Raw genomic sequence first — 25415 nt, forward strand, 5'->3', positions numbered from 1 at the left:
AACGAACACTTATTAAAAACACGGTATATAACTTTCATATAAATTGCTACTGACTATAAAGTATTTAGATATACTTCACTATTCTACAATTCCTTGCAGATCTTTTGCATGCGGTTTGGATGATTATTTGCTACATTCCTTCTGGATCTTCTTCTAAATAATCTTCTGGATAATACCAAATTTAAACCATGCTTTTAGCACTCGTCCAGGCAACATTTTGCATTCACCTCAAGGATTTGCCTTATATGAAAATTGATCCTAAGATTTGAGCATAATAATTGTCATCGAGTTGCAAACGACGATTTTTTTCCACTTCTTCAGCACTTCCATTTTTAAGCAATTTTCATAATAGAAAAGACAGTCATGGTAAAACTTTGTTGCCCTGAAACATCCGACAATTTGGGGTTTCCAAGTTCAACGTGTAGTCTCAAATGGAAAAAGTTTACAATCAATAAAACGAAAGGAATTATCTGAACGACCATCATTCTCTAGCTAATAAACTTATCAACAATATCACTGTTTATACGGTAGTGACTATTAAGTAGCAAATGGTAGCTAAAAACAAATTGCAGGCATTAAGCAAACAACGTGAGTGGGAAAAACAAGCAAACGGAAGCAGACAAAACCGGCGCTGGCTTGAAAAATTCGAAATCCATCAATTTCATGGCAACCCTTTTTGTTTTTCTCGTAATCGAATACGGACCTTCGGTTCTTTTAAATTTCGAAAGTTTGAAAAGGGCGTCTTTCGATAAAGTCGTTTTGTTCAGCCATCATTATTCGGAGTCGAGCGCTTTTAAATCTTATTGCAGGCAATAGAAATAAGCAGTTATCTGTTTGATGCTTAAGTTTAACGAGAAAATCGCGTATTTTCAATCTATATTTAAATCGGGCATATCCAAGAATGTCGACGTTGAACATGAACAGTAGAGAAATGTCGTGTTTGTTTGCTTTTCATCTGCATTATTGGCTACAATGTTTAGAACTCCTGGCGTTTACTCTCAGCGTAGTGATCATAACTTCTGATTTATAAGCGCAGTTGGAGTTGAAAGACTGAAAAATTTGCCTTTTATAGCAATCAAAAAGCGCTGTCCAATCTACGCGTGAAAACTATCCGGTGAAGTTAACTTTAATGGTAAAAGCTTTGATTCAGCCAAAAACGTTAACTTAAATATTCATGGATTCGCCACTATCGGGCTCAGATAAGCCTGGAAATGAAAAAACCTCGAGTCATATAATAGTCTAATTGGCCTCAGCGCTATATCTAGCCCCGGTCGGCAATATAGATAGCGATAAAGTAGAGTTTGAGCATATCTATGTCCAATTACTGCGAAACTCGCATTCTAGGACCAGAGAGACGCATTAATCTCCATTTATGTCTTTATGGGTTGCTGCATGGCGATTCTCTACCTTCCAAAATGTCCTATAGTACACCCATTATAACTGAATATTTATCAAAGGCTTTAATTTTTTTCAATTTCGTTTTTCTGCTTTTTTTTATTAGCTGAATTACACCGTGGCGGAAAATCTATTCCGCAGTTATGAAGAACCCCTTGCGGTAAAATTACGCAGTTTTAAATAATAAATCGAATACCTCGCACAGAATAAATTATTTAAATATGAGAAGCAAGAAATTCGCATTAAAGCAAAGGCAATTTAATCCTTTATTATACTCAGTTAAAATTTCGAATTCATACGTTTTGGCTGTTCTCAGCTTCTAAATGGTGCAACGCCCCAACACTTAACAAATACTAAAGTATAATTGACAGTAAAAATTCGTGTTTTAATAAACCTGAAGACTGTTTGCAGGAGCATAAAACGCAAAAAAACCCTTTGCATATGTTTGACTAATTAAAAAAAGCACCTAAAATGTTATTGTTACTAGTAAATGAAACTTGGATATAATTTTGAAGCCGAAAAATATCGTCAGCAGAAAAGACATAGAAGGTAAATTCGTGTTATTCACCTCAATATTTGAAAAGTTCTTGTTCGATAATATTCAATTTACGGCGCTGCATAAAAGTTAGGGGCATGTGCTGAAATATTGCATGCGATTTCCTCAAGGTAAATAAAATTGGATCACGTTTGAAACTGTCGTAAAATTTTATATCGGTAATCAGCGACCCATAGATGTCGCAAATAAAATAAAAATTGAGGTGAAACTGGTAGAGACTACGGAATGGAGTTTTCTTCTCCCTATGAAGGTCACTTGTAACCGGCAAGATAATGATTCGGTAACTTTGCATAGAAACAAGCCATACAAAGTAACTTTCTAAATTTTCCTGAATTGCCAACATGTTAATTCACTTTCTATTTCATTTGATCAAGAAACATTCCCGTGTACTGAACATCTTAGTTTGGGCAACATCAACAGAATAAAGCCTAATTATAATAATTATTTTAAGCTTAAATTGAACCTTCAAATTGTTCCTGAAGCTAAGGTCTGTTCAGATTCGCTAATTACAAAAGACTCAAACTATGGCTTTGTTACGCGGTCTGAATTAATTAGTGATATTCCTGGAATATTGGGATTTATCTGCGAATCCGATATAAACAATGCTGAATAATGTAAGAGGCATTTCCAACATCTTATCAGATTGATGTAAATAACGATGTAATTATAGCTGAGTTATTGTTCAGAGATGTGGAGTGTTTTTAAACATGGATTTTCATTATGCAAATTGCTAACCGCAAAGGGTGTGGAGTGTTGAAGATCCACTACGGAACAACAATTTTTTTGAGGCAATATTTAAATACAAGTTTACAGCAGGCAAAAATGCAAAAACATTATTATTTCTGGAAACTGGCAAATTTATAAAAAATAAACCAGAGTGGAAATAATCGCACCTGCAAATGAATTTTACGCATTAATATTACCCAGAAACCTGCCGATTTATTTCTATACCCGGTTCAACCGGGTTCCTAAACCAGTTTCAATCAAGTGAAATTGGAAAATAGTAAAGAAAAAAGACTCATTTGGTAATTGGAATTTTGATGTCAAAAGAACATTTTCTGGTGAAGATTTTATTTCTTTGAAATATTGGTTGAAACACAGTTTCTTTCTGCGTGAAACTTTTGAATGGTTTTCTCTGCCTGGTTCTGGTGGTTGTTTCTTTCAAATTAACTGCGTTCAAATGAGTCCTACCTTCGTCATCAAAAGCCGTTTAGTTCCAGAACTCTTTAACTTTAACTCAATTAATCATATTTTAAGTCTCTACAAGCAAGTAAGTTTTGAAGACCATAATGGAAAATCTAACCGCAAACCCACTTGAACAGTGTCATGTTTGCCAACAAATGTCTGCTTGGACGGAAAGTTGGCGTAAACGAACGGCAGTTTTTCCACATTGCCAAATGCTCATTGAACTACTTTAAATTGTTGCTGAAGCACAATGGAAAATGCATCTTTAAAAGTTAGCACCGTCTAGATACAAATGAAGAAGGTTTTTTTTTAAATTGTAGACGTTAAATTCAGTATAGTTTCTGTTGAGAACAGGAGGTTAGCAAATTTGATCTTAACATTAAATTACGTTCGTTGTTTGCACGTTGTATAATAAATTTCGCAGAATATAAACCCTCTGCCTCGTTCAGACCCTAGCCATAATACTTTCTGGCAAGTAACACAGAGAGAGTAATTTAATACTATTATAAAACACAATCTTAACAAACTCTTTTGTATTACGCTCCAGATATGCGAAGTCGAGTGGAATACACTTTTTGCGTCCCCCTAAAAGCTAAAAGCACTCCATCCAAACTGTAGGGGATTATTTCACTCCAAATCGTACATTGGGGTAAAGGTGACAGAATTTTAACTGTAACCAGATTTCTTTCAGTCGCCCCTTATCAAGGGTAGTGCGGTGTTTTAATGCGAGCGGCTGCTAATGAAGTGTTCAGATAAATATTGTTAGCTAAATATTGCCACTGGGAGCTGCTACTTGAATTCAATAATTTATTTTATATGTACGTTTGAATTTTATCAATGTATGGAATAATCTAAAAGTGCTTACCAACATTTTTATAAATTCTCGATTTGCAATCTGACCAACTGTGCGATTATGTTTTACCAACTCAAAGAATTCGCAACTTCGGCCTTTTCATGATGTTCGTATTGACAAGTTTATGTTGGTGGCTTCTTGCAACGTCTGGATTTACCGGCCATAAACGGATATTTTCAGGCCTACGATGCTTTAAGCAACATCTTTGGCAAAAGTTAATTTATTTTCTTTTTGTCCTCAAAGCTATTGGGTTATGAAGTAATAATTTTTCTTGTGAAGGTACGTATTTTCTAAGCAGTACAATGTCTAAAAATTGCCAATAAACAAAATATATCTTAGAACTGACAATGTTTTTGCGTCTTGGAAAACGCATGGGCCAACATTTAACTTTACCATGCACTTCCATTTTACCTGCTTCCCATTGCCAACTACTAAGTACTAAAAAGGAATTGGCAATTTTCAAATAATATTACAAAAACACATTATGAAACATCCCAATAACATGAGACAATGAACTTTTCAAGCTCACAATTAGATATTATTAAAACAATAAAATAAAAACAACAATTGTTCCTGCCAAATATCACGCTATCATCATCTTTTCACTTTAAATAAACCTTTTTTACAGCAAAGACCAGCAAGTTTAGCAATTAATAACGGTATCAAATGGGTATCTTTTCAACTACCTGCCTTTTTGTAGAAGCAAATAGTGCTGAAAATATTTTTACCGTCATTAATTCATTTAATGTTTTCAATTTCTTTGCTTCTAATCAAATGGATGAATAGAAACACGACCTTCTGCCATCTCAGTTATTTCAGATTAGTTTAAAAAAATGAGGCATAAAATTTCATTTTGCAAAGCAACTTTCTTTGGAAAGCATACAAAATATCTTCTTTGTCCAATTATAAAAACATTTTAACCAACTTTAATCTATGAACGGAAACGAGGTGGACATATGATAATTTGTTGAAAATAATATCTAGTAGAAATCGCTAAAAATTAAAAGAAAAACTGTAAGTGAAGCCACTGCAAAGAAAATGCTTAAATTATTTATTCAAGAACTTATCCCGAAGTGCGTGTGATAATTGTCAATAACTGATTTAACAACACAACAACTTAACACAAGTTATGTGCGGTGACTTATCTCAAAGAAAAAATATATGCAAAATGTGAACTTTAGTCAGTTTAATTTAAACGCGACATTAAATAGTAAAGTTAAAAGAAAAAACTCGAGTTTATGGGTTTTTATACTTGTTCTTAAGTTGACTTGCTTTAAGGGAGAAAAACATGTTCAATATCCGGGAATTTTTTCAATTTTTTTTTAAATCAATTTTTAATGCTGTACAAAAAGCTCACAGCGAATCAGCCAGGGCTTTCTCAGAAGAACCGCCCTTGACAAAATTACCATTTTCTCATAGGTTTAGAGTTAACGAGCATTGAATATTGGGAAATTCGAAGCAAAGGAAATCATTTTGTGTGGTTCCAATCTTTTCCTCGTAACTCCGTTAATTATCTGCATATTTGTTAAATTAAGGCTCGGTTTCGTGGAGAAATATGTATGCTAAAATATGGTTCCCGAATTTTGCAAATCCCACGGAAAACAAGGGAATTTAACGTGTTTGATTGTACAAATTTTGAAAATTTGTTTAATTTCTGACGATAACTGTTTCCGCTGTTTATGCTTCGAGTAAATGCTTTGAAATTTTAATCGTCGTTCAAAAGTTCTAAGGCGACTAGCTGAAAAGAAGAGAAACACTATTTTGAAAAAATTGTCTTTAAATCATCTTTTTCTAATGTTGCTGGAAAGCCTTACAAATTGTTAAACAGAGTTTTCTCACAAGAAACTGCCGTTCATAAAATTTCCAATTTCTCATAGTTTTATAGTAAACGAGCTTTGAATGTTGAAAGTTCAAAGGCAATGGTGATCACTGCGGGTTTCCAATCTTTTGATCGCAACTCCGTTACTTATCCCAGCTTGTGTTAAATTAAGCTTTGGGTGAGTAGAAAAATCAGTACGCTAAAAGATGGCTTTTGAAATTGATAAATCTACCGGTAAACAATTTACTATGATACATCAACTATGCGCTTTTTATTGTTAAAATTTTCCAAATTTCCTTCATTTGCTTGCGTTAAATGTTCCTGCTGGTAAAGGCTTCTAAATCCTAATCTCGTGGTTTTAAAGGTTACTTGCTTTAAAGGAGAAAACGCGATTTTGGGAATTCTGATCATTTTTTGAAATTTTTCTTTAAACGTTTTTTTCGATGTTGCTCTAAAGACTCACAAACTCTCATCCAAGATTTTCAGACGAAAAACCGCTCTTGCTAAAATAATTAATTTCTCATAGTTTTCAAGTAAACAAGTAAAAAAAAAATCTTTCGATGTTTGAATGTGAAGTGGGAGCTTGAATTTTTTTGTGCTTTTAACTTTTGCTGCTTTCAACTTTTCCTTGTTGCTCTATTATTCATCTGAATTTCTATGTCAGTTAAAGCTGAAAAAGATATAAATATTGGCATCTTAATATATGGCTAGCGAAATTTGTAAAACAGCAGGAAAACAAGGGAATTTATGCGCTTTTGATTGTTGAAACTTTCAACATTCGATTGGTTTTTGACGCTAAGTGTTTATGCTTCCAAATCCTAAATTCATTGTTCGAAAGTCGACTTGGTCTAAAGAGAAAAAACCCAATTTAGCAACTCTGAGGAATTATGGAACTTTCTGCTTCAAAGTTCTTTTTTAAACGAATCACCACTTCGACCGTTACTTCATCGCTCTGGATAATATTCACATCAGATGTGTTCAAAATGTCAAGAAACAATGCCCAATGGTCCACTTCTTCTCAGGCCGGAAAACTTTTCAACCGATATTGACTACTTCTTCATCTCAATCAACTGAACTCACTAGAAAAAATGGTGGCAGCAGATCCCTTGATTTCTCTATTGCATTGAATTGACACAGATGATTGATTGGGGATGCAGACTGATTGTGATTTCGACGCAAATTTGAGTTGTTGCTGGAACTCAAGAGCATTTTGTTTGAAAAATCGTTCAGGAATCGTCCAAAATGATCTAGATAATCTGGTCGCACCTAAACTCATAAACAAATCGGACACATCGTTTAGTTTATTGTCAATGTGGGACTATTCGAGTTTCCTGATAGCCCTACCAACCGGAAATCATGGAGGGCCATTACCATCCCTTTAATATGCAATAAACTCATTAGCAACGACTCGTGACGCTCGTCAAACATGCAACTTGTACACGCGACGTCGCCGTCTCAAATTCGACGGCCACTTGTTGGCTGAGGAAATCGGTCAATATTTTCAGGCTAATCTATTTCAGAAGCACTTGATCTTTAAAAGCAAGTGCCTCCTTCATTTACAATCGACTTTGGCACGAGATGAATAACGTTCGAGCTCAGCCAGCTCGTTTAATTGGAGACGTGGATTATCAATTTACAAGGCACCGGATCGGGGTTCGAAAGGTGTTCAGATAATCAATAGGTAATTTTTGGTAAATTAATTTTCCCTTTAGTTGGGCGGCTTTTTATCACCAGGGTGGACCCTTTGAATCTCAATGTTATTAAGCGTGAGGCGGACATTCGACGTTTCGATTTCCCCACACATACACAATAATAAGTGATCACATCCAACAAATAATATATAAACTCAGACTATTTTAAAATGTTTTACATGGTTTCTTCAAAACTGACGCAAAAATCTTCAAATAATTTATCGAAGCAATTCGCTTGAGTAGTAGTAGGATGCTTCATTGTAGCGCGCAATTGTATTTGATAGATATGTTTAGTACGCATGTAATTATTGCCCTTCTAAGCCCCCAACTATCCTGAAATTAATTGTTGATTTTCTCCCACAAACAACGTAATTTATGCTCAAGGCTCAGATGCGGCACATTCTGAGTACTGTCGGATTCAAATGCCGCTTTTGAGAGCATATCCAGCTTTCCAATTTAAGCCGCAACACTGCTCAATTAAAATTAACGCTTCGTTCGCTGTTCAATTAGAAGTTGTGATAACAGGGTTGGGCGAATGTCCTTAATAGTTTTAATCAACGAACTTACGTGATTACTTAAACTGTCCGAGGGATACGTGACCGGTATTGAAAGACTTAACTAAAATTGAAAATGATACAAGTTATTAAGTAACGTGGATTAAAGGGCCGAGAATGAACAAGTTGGTTTTACATGTGCTAACAGTTCCTGCTGGAAATGGCTGAAGTTTTCCTCAACGAAAATCTTTAATTAATATTTTTCCAAAGTGTATTTTTGGTTTGCTCCAGGATGTACGAATTAGAATGCCGAAAAGCAAAAATAGAGAATTTTGGCAAATAATCTTAATCAATTCCGCCAATTAAAAGTCAGATTACTATTTTGCATTATTATTTGTAAATAATCTCCAATGTTAAGGCAACTATTTGGGAACATTGGGAACATAAGTTTGTCTCCATTTTTAAAGCAAGTAGATTTAGATACGTTTCTGTGTGTTGCAAAAAGCATTATATTCTAGACGCAAAGTATATGAGTAGAAATATCCATTTTAACTAATCGGGGAACGTTCTCAACATGAAACTATAACAGCACTTGCTGGTTTGTAGAAATAATCGCTAGGAAAACTTCTCGAACCATGAAGAATTCGAGAGGACGATATCGTCTTAATAAGAAACGACATACAGGAACTGGGTTGATAAATTAAAACATCGTAATGATGCCTTGAAGAATGTCAGGTTGAAAGGAAACAGGTTAAAAACACAAATAATTGGCAACACCAATACCTAGATGATACAAAAAGACAAGAAAAATCTAAAGGTAGAAATAACTCAAAGAATAAAAGACGAGTTTAACCGGGCTTCGGGAAGATGAAATACACATTGAAAAACCACCATATCCTTGTAAATTGTTAGAAAAAGGCTTGTGGCACTTGCCCCTTGCCAGTAGCGGCAATGGGTTTGGAAACAATTAAGCTAAGAAAAATTACCGCCAAAAACATATAGATGATGCACACAGCGATGGAACGGACAGAGACGACAAAAAAATCACTGATGAAGAAACTCCAGAAGAAACCAAAGTTATGGATACAATAAAAAGACAAACTCAATCCAGATGGACGTCTAAGTAAGAAGATGCCTGGATGTTAAACAAAAGGCATAAAAAAGGAATATGAAAAAGGCCCTAAACCAGGAGTGGATAACAGATAATGGCTGAGGAAAACCAAGAATACAAAAACTTACTATTATTTGACAAAAGTTTGAAACTATTTTGCTAATCCAACAAAACACATTTTGCTAAATCCCATCTCATTTTGAATGTCACCATTCCACAATGCCACCATTTCTATACAGGGTGTCCCGAAATGAATGTAATGAAAATATAATTTGATTTCTATATTCACACGGATTGTTAAAGTATACAATTCCTTCATCTTCTATATCTTATCAATATTGCATGCAATGCAAATTTAGGTATCAGCTTTGTACAGTAATTAACCAGCATTTAAAATCAGTCTAGTCCTGTCCAAAGCTTTTATCGCTTTCAAATAATATTAAATATTATAAATCAACTGAAATAACTTAAATTCTAACAACTGTTTTTTCACTTCAAGAATGACTACAAAAATGAAAAACTCTTGTTGTGTTACACAACTCCTGTTCCAACCCAAATCCGTGTGCCCTAAATCTCCTAACAAAATCAATGTTATTGACACCGGCCGGAACATTATGGTAAATCTTGGCGTGCTGAGATACCGCAAGAAGTAGCATAAAACAATTAGCTTTCTGTGTTAAGTGTCAACGCTTCTTTAATAGGACCTACAAAGGCAGGCAAACTTGTTGAGTATAATTTATTCACTTCTGGGTTGACGCCATTGCTGAAGACTTTTTTTAGTTAAGGGGTAAATGGCATACCTACTTAACAATTTTTGCAAATGTCTACCTACCTCGTATTTCGATGCCATTTCTTGATAACTTTATGTAGAATTTCGTTGCAAAATGGTTTCAACCAAAAACACATTTCGCAATTCCTTCTAATGTTTACTGACCAAATTCGAGATGTTTTGTTAAAAGCAAATGAGAGCAAAATGAGCTGCCTTCCCTGCTGTTTGAAGATACACAGTCTCCCAGCTAATATCAATGGAAATAATTTAGCTACATGATTTTAAGTTTGGGACAAGATTTCTACCTAAACTCTCACACTACAGCATGAAACAAGTTGTCCGTTCTATGGGCATTATTTTCCACGCCAAATCGCCGATACGTATGTTTGTTTCATGTTGGCAAAAGACTCTTCATGAAGTGTGCAATTGAGCCGAAAGCATCAACAGCACAATATCTAACTCTCAATTTAGATCTAACATTCAAGTGCTGATTTTCATGCATAAATCCGCTCAAAGTGCTTGTGGGGTTTCAGAAATGTGAGTTTTAAACTTAATTTCGGGCAGCTTAATTAAAGCAATTAATTATAGCAGGAAGGAGCGTTATGGCACTATTCAATGTTGCCTTTTCACTTTTAGGATTTTGTTGGCGATTTGTTTTATGAGCTCGCTGTGGACTTTTGCTTATTCAGCAAGGGTGATACCGACCTCTTCCTGCAAATGTTGGCAGGATTATCAAGCGGAAATTGGAGAGTCAGGACTTCAGTGTGTGGCTTTAGGTAAATTTACTTTATTATTATAATTAGTCAGCCTGGGTGGTTTTAGACAGATCTTGCGACCGTTTGTCGTTGGGTGAAAATGTTATTTAATGATGCAGGTTGGACTTTCAATGTTGCTTAAAAAAATCGTATCGTTTTCTGAACATTTAGCCGCTTTATCAAAGTTTTGGGTTCGCTTTTTGCTTGTATTATGCACGTTTTTTCGGAATTCGTGTGGACGCATTGATTGGAAGCTTTGACCAGAATTTGTGTAAATGATCCCAATATTTAAAGTTTTAGTTTGAACATTTTTTTAAATTAATTATTATTCTCTCAAATATGGACAAAATGTGCAACAAATGACGAGTTTAGGCAATTTATAAAGCGAAATATCGCAAAATGCTTTTTTACGAAAATTGAGTTTAAATGTTGTTCAACAATCTGAAAATTTAGCTCAAAAACCTCAAATAATTAGTATTTGGAAGTTGAAACTTTGCGATTACAATTTGTTTATAAAGATCTGCAGATCAAATACATGTAAAATGCAGACTCAGTCGTCCAATTAAATTCATACTTTTGATTTTTCGGTTTTACAAACATTTATCTGTTATCTGTTAGCTGTAAGTGAGCGAAGAAAAGTAGCACAAGTCAGAGATAATCATCTTAAGAGCACTTTACGATAGAGTTAAGAAGCTTCTGGAAACTTGCCAAACTTCATCGTTTGCTTAAACAGGCTTTATTTAAAAGCCAGCATATTTCTGCATATTCTAATGCAGCTGATTGTACTATATTCTTTATATGGGTAATTTTTTGGAATTGCTAACTAAGTTGGAACTTTAAGTGGACTTTTGTCTTTCTCAGATCAATTTCATGTGATGCCCTGTAATATGCCGAAACTACCAAAATGTGAATGTTCCGGCGGGATCAGCAATATTCTAAAGGATGAGAGTGGCACTTGGTGCACCAAGTACACGAAAGGGGAGGAACAAATGCGATGGCCATGCGAAAACGCCCAAGAATGGGACGATTTTTTCCAGAAAAATCCCAATTTGCTTTAAATGCATGACTGGAAGGGTTTTACTATTTCTTTACTGTATGGAAGCCTTGAGGTGACATGTTTTGAACCGTTTGGTTCAAAATTAACAAAGTAATTTGACTGTATGTTTGTGTTGATTGAGTAGAACAGAGGACATCATTATTTGAAAAAAAAAGGATTTAGTTGTCTAATCAAAGGCTTGTTAAATACATGTTTGTGTTCGAATTGTCGCTTTAAAAGTTTCGAAAAACCCTGTGAGTTTAGTAAATTGCATTATTTAAATCAAACATCCAACTATAATTATACACATTGATCTAATACTAATGGAGGAACATTATAATTATTTGACCAATGATAATAATAATTAAACCAGATCAGTGTTCCGTGTTTCGAATAAATACAATTCAGTAATGTAAATATTAATTATATTCAATGTAATAACAAACGGAATTAATTGGCCCGTTATTTATTCAATTTATGCTGATGGGCCCATTGTCTTTATTTTCAATGTTATTGTGTCAAATTTGATATTTTTACCGATTTCGTATCGAACATAATGGCGCAATAAATAAAATTGCTGCATTTTGCTTTTCTCCGTAAAAAAATATATTTTAGTTATTTGTTATATTGATTAAAGTAATGAAAAAATCCAAACTTAAAACGCTTTAATATTTACCACATCTTTTGTCTTAGTGTTAATGTCTCATCTTAGTCAAGTTATATCATTATTAGTTTCGAATGATGTTTGAAACTAATAAAATAAAGTAATAATCTAAAATGACTTATACATTGCCAGAAGCACGCTTTTTCCAGCTTGTTAGCAGTTCTAATTCCTTTTCCCTTTACAATTCCTAACATTACTGTGCAAACTTTAGTTGAGTGTAGTAGCAACCTAAATGTGTGGACTTCGATGGCACTCACTAAGACTGTTTTGTTTGTTTAGTAACTTTATGGACGGAAACTAAAGGCTACATTCAATATAGATTTGCTGAGCTCCCATGTTTGGGAACATAATTTATTATTTACAACATTATTTGAAGTTTAAAAGCCCACAGGTGGAATCAACTGGAAAATTTATTTTTGCATCAGCAAAGGATCATTTACTGACTTTCCTGAACAGAAACGTTTGAAATGTTGTGATTGGCAAGAGAACAACGACTGTATTCAATATTATGAAAAATAGTCCCCGTTTTTGAGCAGAATAGAACATGTTTCATAAAATCTAATCCATTCAATCGAGCACTCAGTGTCTTTATGCAGGCATTACCAACCCCAGCAAAGACCGTTTTTTCCTCCCTTTGCATACTTCATATCGGTCGTCGCTAAAAAACAATGGTTATGACGGGTATAAACTTGTTTACGACGTGCATTTTTATGTATATGTCGTTGTCCCCTAGCTTTTACTACGTAGAACGTCGAGCAAGACCAGGACCGAAAGTAAATTAGGGTTGGGTTATGCTGGCAGAGTGGAAACAAGTCACGTTTTTAAGACCTTATATTTTGTTAAGCTCTTTCGATTTATAGATTTGAGGATTCAGGCATTTCACAAAGGGTGTAAGAACCAATTTTGGCCTCAATCGTTGTTTACCCAACGAAAAATTACCATAATCAAATCGTCCCTGGGGAACCGTGTAGTTTGTTGGAGTTCTGAGCACTTTGAAATGTTCTGCTGACCGACAATTTGCTAGCTTTTATATTGTTACACGCTTTACTGTGCAGATTTGATACGAAATGAATACAAATGTGCGTTTTTATTTATTTTATTGGCGTTGGCGCAGTGGAGACATGAAAAAAACTTCGCCCAATGTGGCATTCACTTTTTCAAATAAATACCTTCAAAGTTTTCACACAGTTTTATGTGGTTTTTATTTGTCAGTTCTGAACTATTTCGCGGAGTAAATTCAACTTCGTCTTCATATTAAAAGCTTTATTTAACTTCCTTTGTTTCCTTTGGTTCTGTTATGTTAGTGTGTTTTCACTTCGATTTAGAACAGCTGCGTTTGCAATAGCTAGTTCAGTTTTTAGAAGTTGACCCAAACATATCATGCAATCCAATCTGTCCTGAAAAAACGACCCAAATTATTTGATAGTTATACAAGAGAGTGTGCTTTTCATTAACTGGAAAATATCTGAAAGGACCTAAAAGTAACCGAAAAAGGTAACCCGGTAAGGGAACAGTAAGCAAAATTATGTAAAAAATACGAACATTAATTTACTGAGAGCAGAAATCCAGTTTAGTGTTTCTTCTTCCCTGTTTGTCCCTAAAGACTTTTCTTAAACTACTCCAGAGGCCTGACCCAAATATTGAATTAACTTGAATGGCTCGATAATGATACTGGTCATGTCGATTCAAAACGGTCATGTCGATTCGAAAATCGTAGATTCTAATGATTAAAATATAAAAAAGTTGCAAAAAAATTGCTGAAATTTTTAACAGACTTTAAATTTATCACACGATTTAATTAGCTGACTAAAAGCAAATCGTAACTTTAATTAACTCGGCACACACTTGAATTGTATACTTCACATGTCACTTTTGTGCTTTGAACTATCTGAAAAAAGTATCGTTTTGCAACTTGCCATCACCTACGCGGCCGGTTTCCATTTATCCTATAATCTCTTTCGTTTTTGCTTAAATCCTAATTACATGTTAGAAGTGTTTACCATGGGAGTTGCGTTCCATTTATTTTTCATTAACGCGAATAATGAAACTTATTTGCAATTAGTGCGCTTTTAATTAAAAAGGGCGAATTAGGTAGCAGCTTAAGGGATTAAGTGAAGAGTTGGTAATTTTACATGCGTTACATTTCAAGGGTTTTAACAGCTAGTAGTGGCAAACCAAGTAAAATATTGTGGCTATATGAAACGTTTTGTATTTATATAGTAATATGTGAATTCAAAATTGCTGTTTTAATAAATAAAGTAGGATGGTTTGATTCATTCAATCATGAAATAACTTCTCTTGATTCGGTCTGTTTCAATCTCATTTTGCTATATATTTCTAGATTAATATTTACTTATGATTGTGTTTTAAATCTGCTTAATTAATTTTGTGTGAAGATTATACAATTTAGTTTAGTTAGTTCTAGCAAATAATATGTAAATACTGAAGATGAAACATCCAAGATGATATTCGACATACTAGATTTCGATAAAGTAATAGAATTGCTGTGCAAGGTGCAGTCGATTCTGCATCAGCTTCGCCGATGTAAAACGATATTAAATGGAATGTGATTTAGCAAACATCAAGCCAAATTGAAAAATGTCAGTTTCAAATTGAAAATTTACCCCAGTTTAAATCAATCAGCTTGATTAAATCCATCAACTATTACATTAAATGTAAATAATATTTATATTGCTGAATGCTGTTTAATTAGAAAACCGATCGGTTCAATCTATTGCCAGTGGCGCAATAATCATAATGCATTATAATTATTATGTTTTATTAAAATTGCAGCCAAGTAATTTCGAGTTAGCGATATATCTTGTTTTGGCAGATCCAAACTAAATTGCGAAATGCACACTGATTGCGAAGCTTTTGCAGCTCCAATTTACAGTTTATGGAACTTACTTTATTAGTATAGTTATATGTTAAGGAAAATTTCTGAAGTAAGAACTGTTTGGAAATTTATAAAATCTATTTCAATGTTAGGGTTATCAGTTATCAGAAAGTTTGCATTTTATAAACACAGAAAAAACAAAATGGTCGCAATAAAACTGCCATCTATGATAAAAACTGAAAAATATGCTTTATGAACACCGGAAATTGACCAATAATTTAACCGTTCCACCTGCTCTACGAGGAAAGACCAGTTATGAAATGTCGAAGAACGATAAACTTTACGTGGCAGACTTCCCGTAGATATGAGTTCGATAAATTACCTCGTGTACCAACGAATTTGGATCGTCGATGTACTTTCCAGATTTATCGCCTTTCTTAACGGTTTTATAGAACCGAATCCCGGACTTATTTTGAAATTATTTCCTGCTTTGAATTTACGATGGGTATTTGTTGGGAAAATAATTTATTTAGTTCTGCTACATTGAACATCATTCACTATATGCGATATTTATATACATGAAGATTGGAAAAGCGAACAGAACCTTGGGTGCGGAAAATATGGATGACTATTTAACTTTTTCAGCGCAGCCTATACCACATAGACAATGTACTTTTGGTAAACGAAAAATTTTAAAAGTTTTCTAAAGGACAAAGCAAAGCCCAAGTTGGACTGGTGAGCTTTTCTGATCTTCGAGATTTCACAGAAAATAATTTCTTGGGGAACGTGCGGAACAAATTATTGTCCTCGAAAAACATATCAGTTTCTTGCAATGGTCGCGAAAACTTAACTATTTTGACACTATCAAGCTCACACTCTACACTCTGTAGACACACACATAAACATTTTGTTTCTCAAATTCAGCAGAATGGTTCATAAATATAATTTACTTTTGAACATGATGAAATCTGCATCAAAAGAACTGAAATGCAATAGAATAAAACAGACTGTGTATAGGAAAATGTATATTATGGTTGAGTAAAAACAAAATTGTGGTCGGTTTTGCTAAAGTAATTCATAAATGCAAAGCGAGTTCAACCTTCTTAGTTAATGAACTAAAATGTTATGAAAATATTAGTAAATAATCATGTTTTCAAAAATATGGGTTATAAAAGCATAAAGTTATCCACTGTTTCGCGCAATCCACATTTAATGCAAGCGCAATTTTAACAATAATTCTACATTTGTGTCTAGTTCGGATTCAAAGTCATGACCCAACACAAAACATTGGGAAAACTCCTAAAATGGCTCAGGATTTAATTCTTAATGCAAGCAATTTTCCTCCCATGTGGGTAACGAAAACAAAATATTTCGGTTCAACCAACTTTTCAAGTCACGTTCAAGTCCTTCAAATCTCAATTTCAACTTTTCTGCAATCAAATTAAATATTTCGACATTGATCGTGTCCAAACTGGAAGCTTTTCATTTCGATCTGCTTCTATTTCCCGAACAACTTTCTTTTTTCAGCTATCCCTTGAACTATTTTATCTTTATCATCCGTCAATAATGCCTGTTGTCCTGCGTGCCTGTTTATCGTTTCTCTGACCTTCTTGTGGAAATTGAATGTTTTTGTCTGCCTCTCCATATTCGCTTCTTCCTTCTTACATGGTGTTCTGTATTATCCTTTCTTGTATTCTTTTGGTGGTTGTGAAACCGCTGTTTTTTCATCAATTGTTTGGCATTTTACTTTTAAGCCCTCTGATTCGTCAATGTCCTATCCATATTACGGTTGTTACTCGGGACTTACTTAGAATATTTGTTTAATATATTAAGAATTATTTGGCTCCTTTTCTAAGGATACAATTTTTCTTAATGCTGTTTGAAGATGATGTTGAGTACCAAAACTTCGATTCTTCTTTTCTTCTGTCTTCTTTTAAGAAATTGTATAATAAAGAGTGCTCTAAGAAGAACGCCGGGTTTGTGTTAAATAAAAGGTATATGTGTTTTTAGTGAGTTTCAATTTTTCATAGCCAGGTGTARTTGGTACTTCCGCCTTTGGAGCTTTGATCACATAAATTTGTCACTTGAAAAAACGAACAGAAAAAAAGTCCATAGGCGTTAAATTGCATGATATTGACGGCTAATCCCTATCTCCAAAACGAGAAACAACACGAACAAGAAATGGACTCGTGCAGTGATACAGCGGTTCCTCTGGTTTTATCGCATGTTGATACCAGATGCTGTTCAGATCCACATTTCGTTTTTTTTTGCGCAAAAAAGCTTACGATAGAAAAATCGCCATCCAGTCGTCGTCCAATCCAATTAACAAACGCTCTTCTTTGCCCATGGTCTCTGGTTTTAGCTCTTAAGCCAATTCCGATCTGTGCAAATTCATTTTCAAATAATTTGTTAAAATTCGTTGCATAGTTGTTGTGAAAACGCAAATTTCCTAAGCTCTATGCTAAATTGTGGTCGCGCTTTCCTTATGAATGCATGCACTGCTGCGATATTTCAAGTCAAGCGACAAAAAAGAAAGCTTGTTTCTGTTTTCTCGTTGGCATTGGGATTTTGAATTTGCTCAATTTTTTTCAATGCTCTTTTACATTGGCTTCATTTCGACCAATCCGATGACTCATAATTTTACGCATTTTGGGAACTATGGCTGCAAAACTTTCTCCAACTGTGATAGTAATTTCTTTTGTGTTACTTACTGCTGTGTCCTAAAGAATGCCACGGACACACATTTTTTCAATGTTAAAAATGACACTGTAAGGAGCAAAAAATTCAAAACCGACGTTTATTTGGGATACCCTTATATGTTGTTTTTTCTCTCTTTTCTTTTTCTCTACCCAGAAATCTCCTTTGTAGAAACTGTATAATAATACATATATTATGTTTTTTTGAAACACCTAAAAGACAATTAAATATTTTTCATTCTGGACACCTCGTTATTGTGTTATTGTTACACCTCGTGTAACAATTGATTATTTATTAACAGTATTTGAACATTGTTTGAAAATAGAGTTGGGAATGTGATTGACGAAAACTCATTGTGAAATGTAAGCAAACGTGAACAAAACAAATTCCCACATGTAGGATTAAATTCTGCAGTTATTTTAAAATAAAATCCATTTCAATATTCAATTTCAGTTTTAAAATAAATTCAGAGCGCAAATTAAATCGCCAGCGATCGTTATTCAACTCGCCAGTTTCGCGAAAAAACAATCAAATATATTGGCATTGTGTGGCCGGCTTTGTATTGATTAAATTTCAATAATTAATAGAAAAATGCTGATACGCCATGTTATGTTTTCGATTTGCATTCAGAGGAATTCCGTCAACAACCCGTTTCCTGCTGCATGTATTCAATAATCAAATGAACCATATATTTGAAGGCAAATTACCTAGGGGAATCTTGACGTACTATCAGTAATTACTTGAGCTTAGATATACTAAATCAATAAGCGCGTGTTATTCGCTTTGGCTAGTGCAAACATGATTTCGAACATGCAAAACCAATGTGGGTTGAATATAATTCAAAACTGAATCAAAGACCAATCAACAGAAGTCAATGTTCATTAACAAGTTTAATGGATTTTCAAATATTTGTTTTTCTTTTTGAAGTTATGAAAGCTTGTGAAAATTTCCTAGAAGAAACTGAACAAACAAGCCGGGAGTAGTCTAAAAGTGGATATGAGCAGGCCTTTCTACGAGCAAAGATATAATAAATGGAGTAAACATTTTATAGACAATAAATGCCAATCGAGCCAAAGCAAGGTAGACCTACGCATTAAAGACCTAAGAGATTTTTGCAGGTTGTAATCACAAATTATATTAACATACAAATCCAACATATCTTAATTCCACTGTCATATTAAACCAGTTAATTTATAATTCCTTTCAATAACATTCAGGTTAATAGCCAAGCAGCTAAGCAATAAAGGCTATTCGCCTACTTGAATTCGCTGCATTAAATTTAAAATTTAATTTAGCTCGGTCTCAACCGCATTTTTAATGTGAGTCTTCTTGAAATCAACTTGAATATTTACAGCTCAAAAACTTCGGTCTTGTCTAGCTGCTGATAATTAAATATTTATAAAATGTTGACGAAGGTAAGCAGACAAGTTTAACAGAAGCGCACCTAAATTAATTAACTCGCGGATTCCTTCTGGAGGTTTCGTTTGACGAAATAAAGTAGACGTAGTGGCGTGAAGACGTTAATTAAATTTTCGATTTTGGTGCTTGCGGTGCGTCGAGATATTTGAACATTCACTTGGATGCTAGAATATTTTGTTATCTATTTATGGAAAACTGTAGATATGGAACACACTCAATGGTGAGATTTTGGATCTTTGAGATTCTACTTTGAGATTGAACGTATGGGGTTCTTGGGATGAATACTACTAAGTACCTAAAGAATTGGCATAAAACTCAATGGCCATAGGATGCTTTAGGACAAAAGAAGCACTGAAACAATTTCGGATCAATGGATTTTGCCAGAATAAACGCCCCCTCCTTCCAGACAATATCTTCCTTAGCTCATACAAGATTTAAGTGGCGCTATTCGAGAAGAGATATGTGTCGCAGGACGGTGCAGTAATGATAGAAGGGATTAGGGCCCCTAGGGGAGCGCTAATGCTACCCTTAAGACGTTTTAGGATGACCCTTTACACTGTATATTGAGATTTATTTCGGTGCTCCCGTTCAGTGAATTCCCCAATTTACGGAACACCTTTGTAAGTTTAAACGATCGTCTACGTACTTTGGAGATATAATTGATCGTTTCGTCTAGTTTATGGTGAAGGAACTGAGTTTAGGATGGCATTTTTGAGGCCATTAATTCTGAAGGGAACTATTACATTTTCGGGAAAAAATCCATTGAAAAGTAGCAGACACTACTTTAAAGGAACAGTAGGAACAATGGAATTGAACAGCTAAAAATTAACAGGTCAACAAGGAATTGTGCAACAGATTTTTTAATGCGCTGTTGCATTAAGAGATAATACTTACAAATATCTAACTTGGCTAAAAAAATATTAATGAACTATTTCACGTCGAGTGGACAAAATAATTGTTGCATTCGAAACATGCCCTCAAAAGCAAACGGCATGCTATTTGCTTTAAAAATAGCAGACTCGATTAATCCAAATAGGGGCTTGTGGACAAAGCTAAAATAAGTTCAATTGTTTGCAGCACTATTTGTTTGCATTGGTTTGTTATGGTTGCTTCAAAAAGTCAACTTGCATTATTCGTCTATTTGTTTTTTATGTTTTGCCGTTTAAAAGCTTTCGCCGACGATTTTTCGCCCACACAAAGTTTGATTACGTTCACTCTAAACTTCAAAGTGCTTTATCGAAAAACTTTCAAATCAGTCAGCTAAAAAGTTACTATTGTTTTTCATTTGCATTCAAAGTACACATCTTAAAAAGGAAAGAAACGCAAAATGTACTCATTACACAGATTATTATCTATTGAGATATTTTAAAAAAATCACAAGTCAATTATGTAGTCAGTATTAAAACATCACGGTGGCTAACGTTGCTTGGATAATTAAAAAATTATCATATCACTTTTGTTCTCAGTGTCTTCTTATTTGTCTGATACACGAAATAATTCATCAAACAGGTAATTTGAAATAATCAAAAAAAATGTGTGAACTAAAAATATTAACGATTTAACTGTAGAATTCAGTACACAAAGGTTAGATTGTTTAGCTTTTGCACGCACATTCAGGGCAGATATTGCAAAATATACTAATTATGTATCAGTAGAATACGTGGGCCAATTTTGGTGGGAAAATCAAAAAGTACAGAAACTAGTTATTTCTGTATTTTTCCTCACTATATTCTTATCTATCTGGCAGTTTTATTCGCTGTTTTAATATACTATTTTTTACTCAAAATATTCAGCATTTTACTGTCATATTCGTAGAATAATAAAGTTTTTAGCTTTTGAACTATCAAACCATCAGGAGGATGATAAACGATATAAGTTGTTCCTAACATAACATTTTGATTGAGGGCCTGATTTTAAAAAATGTATCATCAAATAAATCAGCATCAAAATTTCATAACTAAACCTTTTCTAAATTAACTTCGCCCCGGTCTACTACTCTACTCTACACTACTCTACAACCCAAAAAGTTTAGAGGAGAAGAAAGCATGGTTTAACTATTAGTAGCCCTGCCAACTTCGAATTTTTTTCGAGAAATTATCGTTTCCTATCAGTATCTACTACTGGCATTATCTTTTCCTATCAGTAGCTCCTATCAATCGCTTTAGGATTCAGTAGTTCAGTTACCGTAAGACTTTATTTTTGTTGCGTATAGTACGGAAATTACAAAGTTGAAGTTGCGTTCTTAAAACATCCACTCAAATATATTTGATTTCACTTTTCCTCGCCAGTTTTGATTTATCACATATTAAAAGCTATTAACATTTTCGTATCATCATTTGCTCTGATCGACTCCCGCAGAACGCAATGTAAAAAGTAAATAATAACCGTCTACCCGCAAACGATTCTGCACAAACATAAAGCCTAGAATCGGGAGAAAGGCTTATAATTTCGAAGAATATCCAATATTATTTTGCGTCGACGACCCTTGGAGTTTTTTGTCAATAAAATATAATAGGCAATAACTCTCGAAATTCCCATCTTAGCTAAGGGTGCTCGTTTAATCGCGAGCACTAATCTTCCTCTGTGAAAAATTGCCACGTCAGAGTATACAAATTACAGCTCACTCTTAAGCTTGCCGGTTTCGTACAGTTTTTTCTCTTGAAATCTGCGCGAAAAATGGTCCTAATTGGCTAATGCTTTTTTAATTTTGTTAAAAATGGGATCGCGGCAACGGAGGTGTACAAATGAGGGTTGCATTAGGACGAAGAAAAGTGATACCGACATTACTAGGGGGCAGCAATTTTGTACACTGTTTTCTAGCTAACTGCAGCTATTAATACTTGAAAAAAATAGCTATGCCTTTGCCATTTAACAACTTTCCTACTAAACTAAAAAAAAGCTTACATTAAGGTCGCGTATTTAGGGCGATTTGGCAGCTCAAACTCGCTTTGTGCAAGCTCTTGACTGTCTGTATTAAGCAACCAATCCAGCAAAATTGGATTTCTAAATTCTCGGTTATGACGTGCTTTGTGAATTATTATCATCGTAACTGTCGGACGCCGCTCAATTTAGGAGGGGAGTTTGTCGCAGGATTAAGGATGTACAGGGATTAAGATTAACAGGTGCATGTTTGCCTAAATTGAATCAAATAGGGTGCCAGCAACGCTGTTCTGTTCGCTGCGAACATGCGATTCAAACATTATTTATTAATTTTCCAAACCCCTTTTTTCAGCATTTTTCTGAATGCGTCCATATGTGAGTTTATGCGTGTCCAGAACTAAATATAATAAATTAACTAGCAAATTCCTGGAAATTCCGTTGCCTAAAAACATCTCTTGGAAATTTTCCTTCAACTATTTCTTTGCCAAGTATGAAGTTTACTAAGTCATTAGATCTTCTGCTGTCTAGTGTTATGTATTTAGGTAAGACCACTTAAGATACCTACGTTTATTTGCGTCTTTTTTTCCGAAATTCTCTTAAAAACTTTGATTGTTCTGTTGACATTTTGAGCTACTAGTAGCGATTTTTAAATATTTCTGTTGCTTTCATTCATTGAAATGTTTTGCACTAATTTGTCTTGATCTCCACCTTTTCCCTCTCTAAAGCAGAAAGCTTTACTTCACCATCGAGCTGCGATATGCGATCCACACATTCCCAAAAACATTAAATACTGATGTTGTGCATTGACTAAGCGTTTGATATGTCGGATAAACGAAATGTTTAGCCACTGAACTAATTTCTTCTGATTAGATAGATGCGCACTTCCAACCGGAAAATAACTTTTATTTACATTTTACTTGCCATAAAACACACACTCCCAGTTGGAATATCTTATCAAACAAAAACGCCATTATTTCATAAATAAACTAAAAATTCATTGCCAAAAATAAATCGATTCACAGCATATTAAATGGAATTTGCAACTTCATTCTTGGTGGCCGTTCCAATGAACCATTTCCACACAAACAACCGGTAAATGAATGTCAATATTAAAATAGAAAAATCCATTTCCAATACAGCTATTTAACTTCGGATGTGGCGCTAATCGTTTCTTTGTAATACTCGATGATTAATGCTATTCAAGCGTCATTACGTGACTGTAAGTTTGAATGGGAAGCCACAGATAGTCCCCTATTTGTAATATTAGTTAATGTATTTTCCTATTTCATTGTAATGCCGCATCTGATATCTGAACAATGAAGGCTAAAGGTATTAGTGCGGCATGTTTTAGAAATATCGCTGATGCAAATCGATTGATTAAAGCTAATTGCTGGCTTTAATTAGAGATGAAATACGCTTTTCCTGCTATAAAACGCAATTTAAACTAAATATTTCATGCAGATTTCAGTAAAGCTGTAAAATATTCATCACTTGTTACCTTTTCGATCTCGTCTAAATTGGCGCTGACTGTTCAAATATTCACTCACCTGAAAAAAAAAAAGAAGAAAAGACGTGAATTTGCAATTCTATAAAGGTTTCCTTTAAATTAGCCCGAAGGACCTTTTATGTATTAACCAATTCCCCATTATCCGCCTGAATGCACATTAATGCGCTCAGCAGTTGAAATGCTAAAATTCAACTTATTTCTCATGATTTCTAATTTGAAAAATCTCATTTTTTTACTCAATAATTTAATTAATTACCTTTCCATTTTCCATTAGGAAATGCTACATGTAGAGTAGGGTCAAATGTCAGTCAGAAAATGGGCATAACAGCGGTGGAAACTCGGGGAATTGTTTAATTTCTGCTTAGTTTCAATAATTTCACTACAACTTTGAGGCCTTTCAGGAGCAGACCTTGATAATAGAGTAGGGACCATGTTGGGCAGGAACAAATCAATTAAACTAAATTGTTTGAAAATATCAAAAAAGTATATCAAATTAAGGAAAAGTTTTCGCCAACCTCTAATATTAAACTCTGGTAAAAATCAATTTCTTATTGCTCCTATTGTGACAAAATCCAACTTGAAACAAGTGCGTTTCATACATGAGTCTTATGGCCAAGATTTATTGGATACATTTTGGAAAACTCAAAGAACTAAAAGAAATTTCACCACAATTGTAATAAAAAAATGTAAAATACACTGCCATATCCTAATTTTTCCCTAACTTTCCACTGTGAATATTTTCTCAGTCCATCTTCGGATTTGAATGTGTTTTTGAATTGAGAATTGAAAAAACTTTGCCTGGTAAGATAAGCAAAAAATGAAATGAATGTATTAGATAGGATGTTTATATACAGCCATATATTCTTGGTCAAAGTAAACTTTTGACAAGTTGCCAGCTTTAATATGGTAAAAAAATTTTCATTGCTCATCTTTCTTCAGATTAAACACAAAACGTTTCAATAAACCTCGTGCAAAAAGTGTGAATGGCTAGAAATAAACAGACGCTTAAAGATTAAAATTACGCAGAAGACGTGAGACAAACGCAAAGCAAATTTTTTGCTGTCCGCGCTAACAGATTTTACACAGATGGTTTTAAACTTTTACCAAGAAAACATCACACTATTTAAACACTTTGTACAAGATGTTTATTACATTTTCAATAGTAAATAAAGAAAGTTAATAAGTTCAATCGGAAGGCAAAAACAAAACCCAACAAAAAAACCGAAATTGATAAAGTATTAATACGGACGAACCTAAGAAAAACCAACTACTTTGATTGAATAATAATTATACTGAACTGTGGAGTTCTCTTGTGGAGTAACTTTATTATTGCTTCTTAACTTAACCTTTTACAATAATTTTTGTCAACAGATTAAATTGTGTGACCATTTCCTATAATCAAGACTATATTTCAAACTAAAATTCATTGGAATATTTTTTCGTAATTCGTTAACGGTTAGCACAATTACCATCCCGCTGTAGCTTATGGTGCAGACCTTTACCTGCAGTATGAGAAAAATGATGTAGTAAACTAGGAAAACCTTAGGATAGCTTCCCTGCGCAATATGTTCTGCATATAATGGCAAATTAAGTCATTTTCCAGAAATTTATTGCTTTAATTTCGCCCCGGCTAGATGGTGACTTTAAATTTAGAAAATTCAGGGCGATTTTCCTTTTGGTCTTTCCCACTTTATTTCCCGAATAAATAATTGAGACTAAGGACTGGAAATATTCTTCTATGCATTTTG

The 25415-nt window shown here is 34.1% G+C and overlaps 2 protein-coding genes across 6 annotated transcripts in view; one reads left to right on the forward strand and one right to left on the reverse strand.

The window, feature by feature from the left end:
* Window positions 1–25415, reverse strand: part of LOC109544945 — a 215385-nt gene that overhangs the window by 19829 nt on the left and 170141 nt on the right. The gene's annotated exons all lie outside the window — the stretch shown is intronic.
* On the forward strand, window positions 10204–12442 carry LOC125504762. Its single transcript, XM_048667193.1, has 3 exons — window positions 10204–10410; window positions 10510–10649; window positions 11490–12442. Exons 1-3 carry the CDS (start codon window positions 10370–10372, stop codon window positions 11684–11686), a joined length of 378 nt encoding a protein of 125 aa, XP_048523150.1. The 5' UTR covers window positions 10204–10369; the 3' UTR covers window positions 11687–12442.

The sequence above is a fragment of the Dendroctonus ponderosae genome, unplaced genomic scaffold (genome assembly GCF_020466585.1).
Source record: "Dendroctonus ponderosae isolate FM_Combo_2020 unplaced genomic scaffold, Dpon_F_20191213v2 Dpon_F_20191213_6, whole genome shotgun sequence".
Lineage (NCBI taxonomy): Eukaryota > Metazoa > Arthropoda > Insecta > Coleoptera > Curculionidae > Dendroctonus > Dendroctonus ponderosae.

What these genes read in the sequence shown, in the direction of transcription:
- LOC125504762 (XM_048667193.1), top strand. Translation starts at nt 10,370, where the DNA reads ATGCATAAATCCGCTCAAAGTGCTTGTGGGGTTTCAGAAAT. An exon ending in GCTTGTGGGGTTTCAGAAAT is followed by an intron (nt 10,411 to 10,509) that starts GTGAGTTTTAAA and finishes TTTCACTTTTAG; the next exon opens with GATTTTGTTGGCGATTTGTT. An exon ending in ACTTCAGTGTGTGGCTTTAG is followed by an intron (nt 10,650 to 11,489) that starts GTAAATTTACTT and finishes TGTCTTTCTCAG; the next exon opens with ATCAATTTCATGTGATGCCC.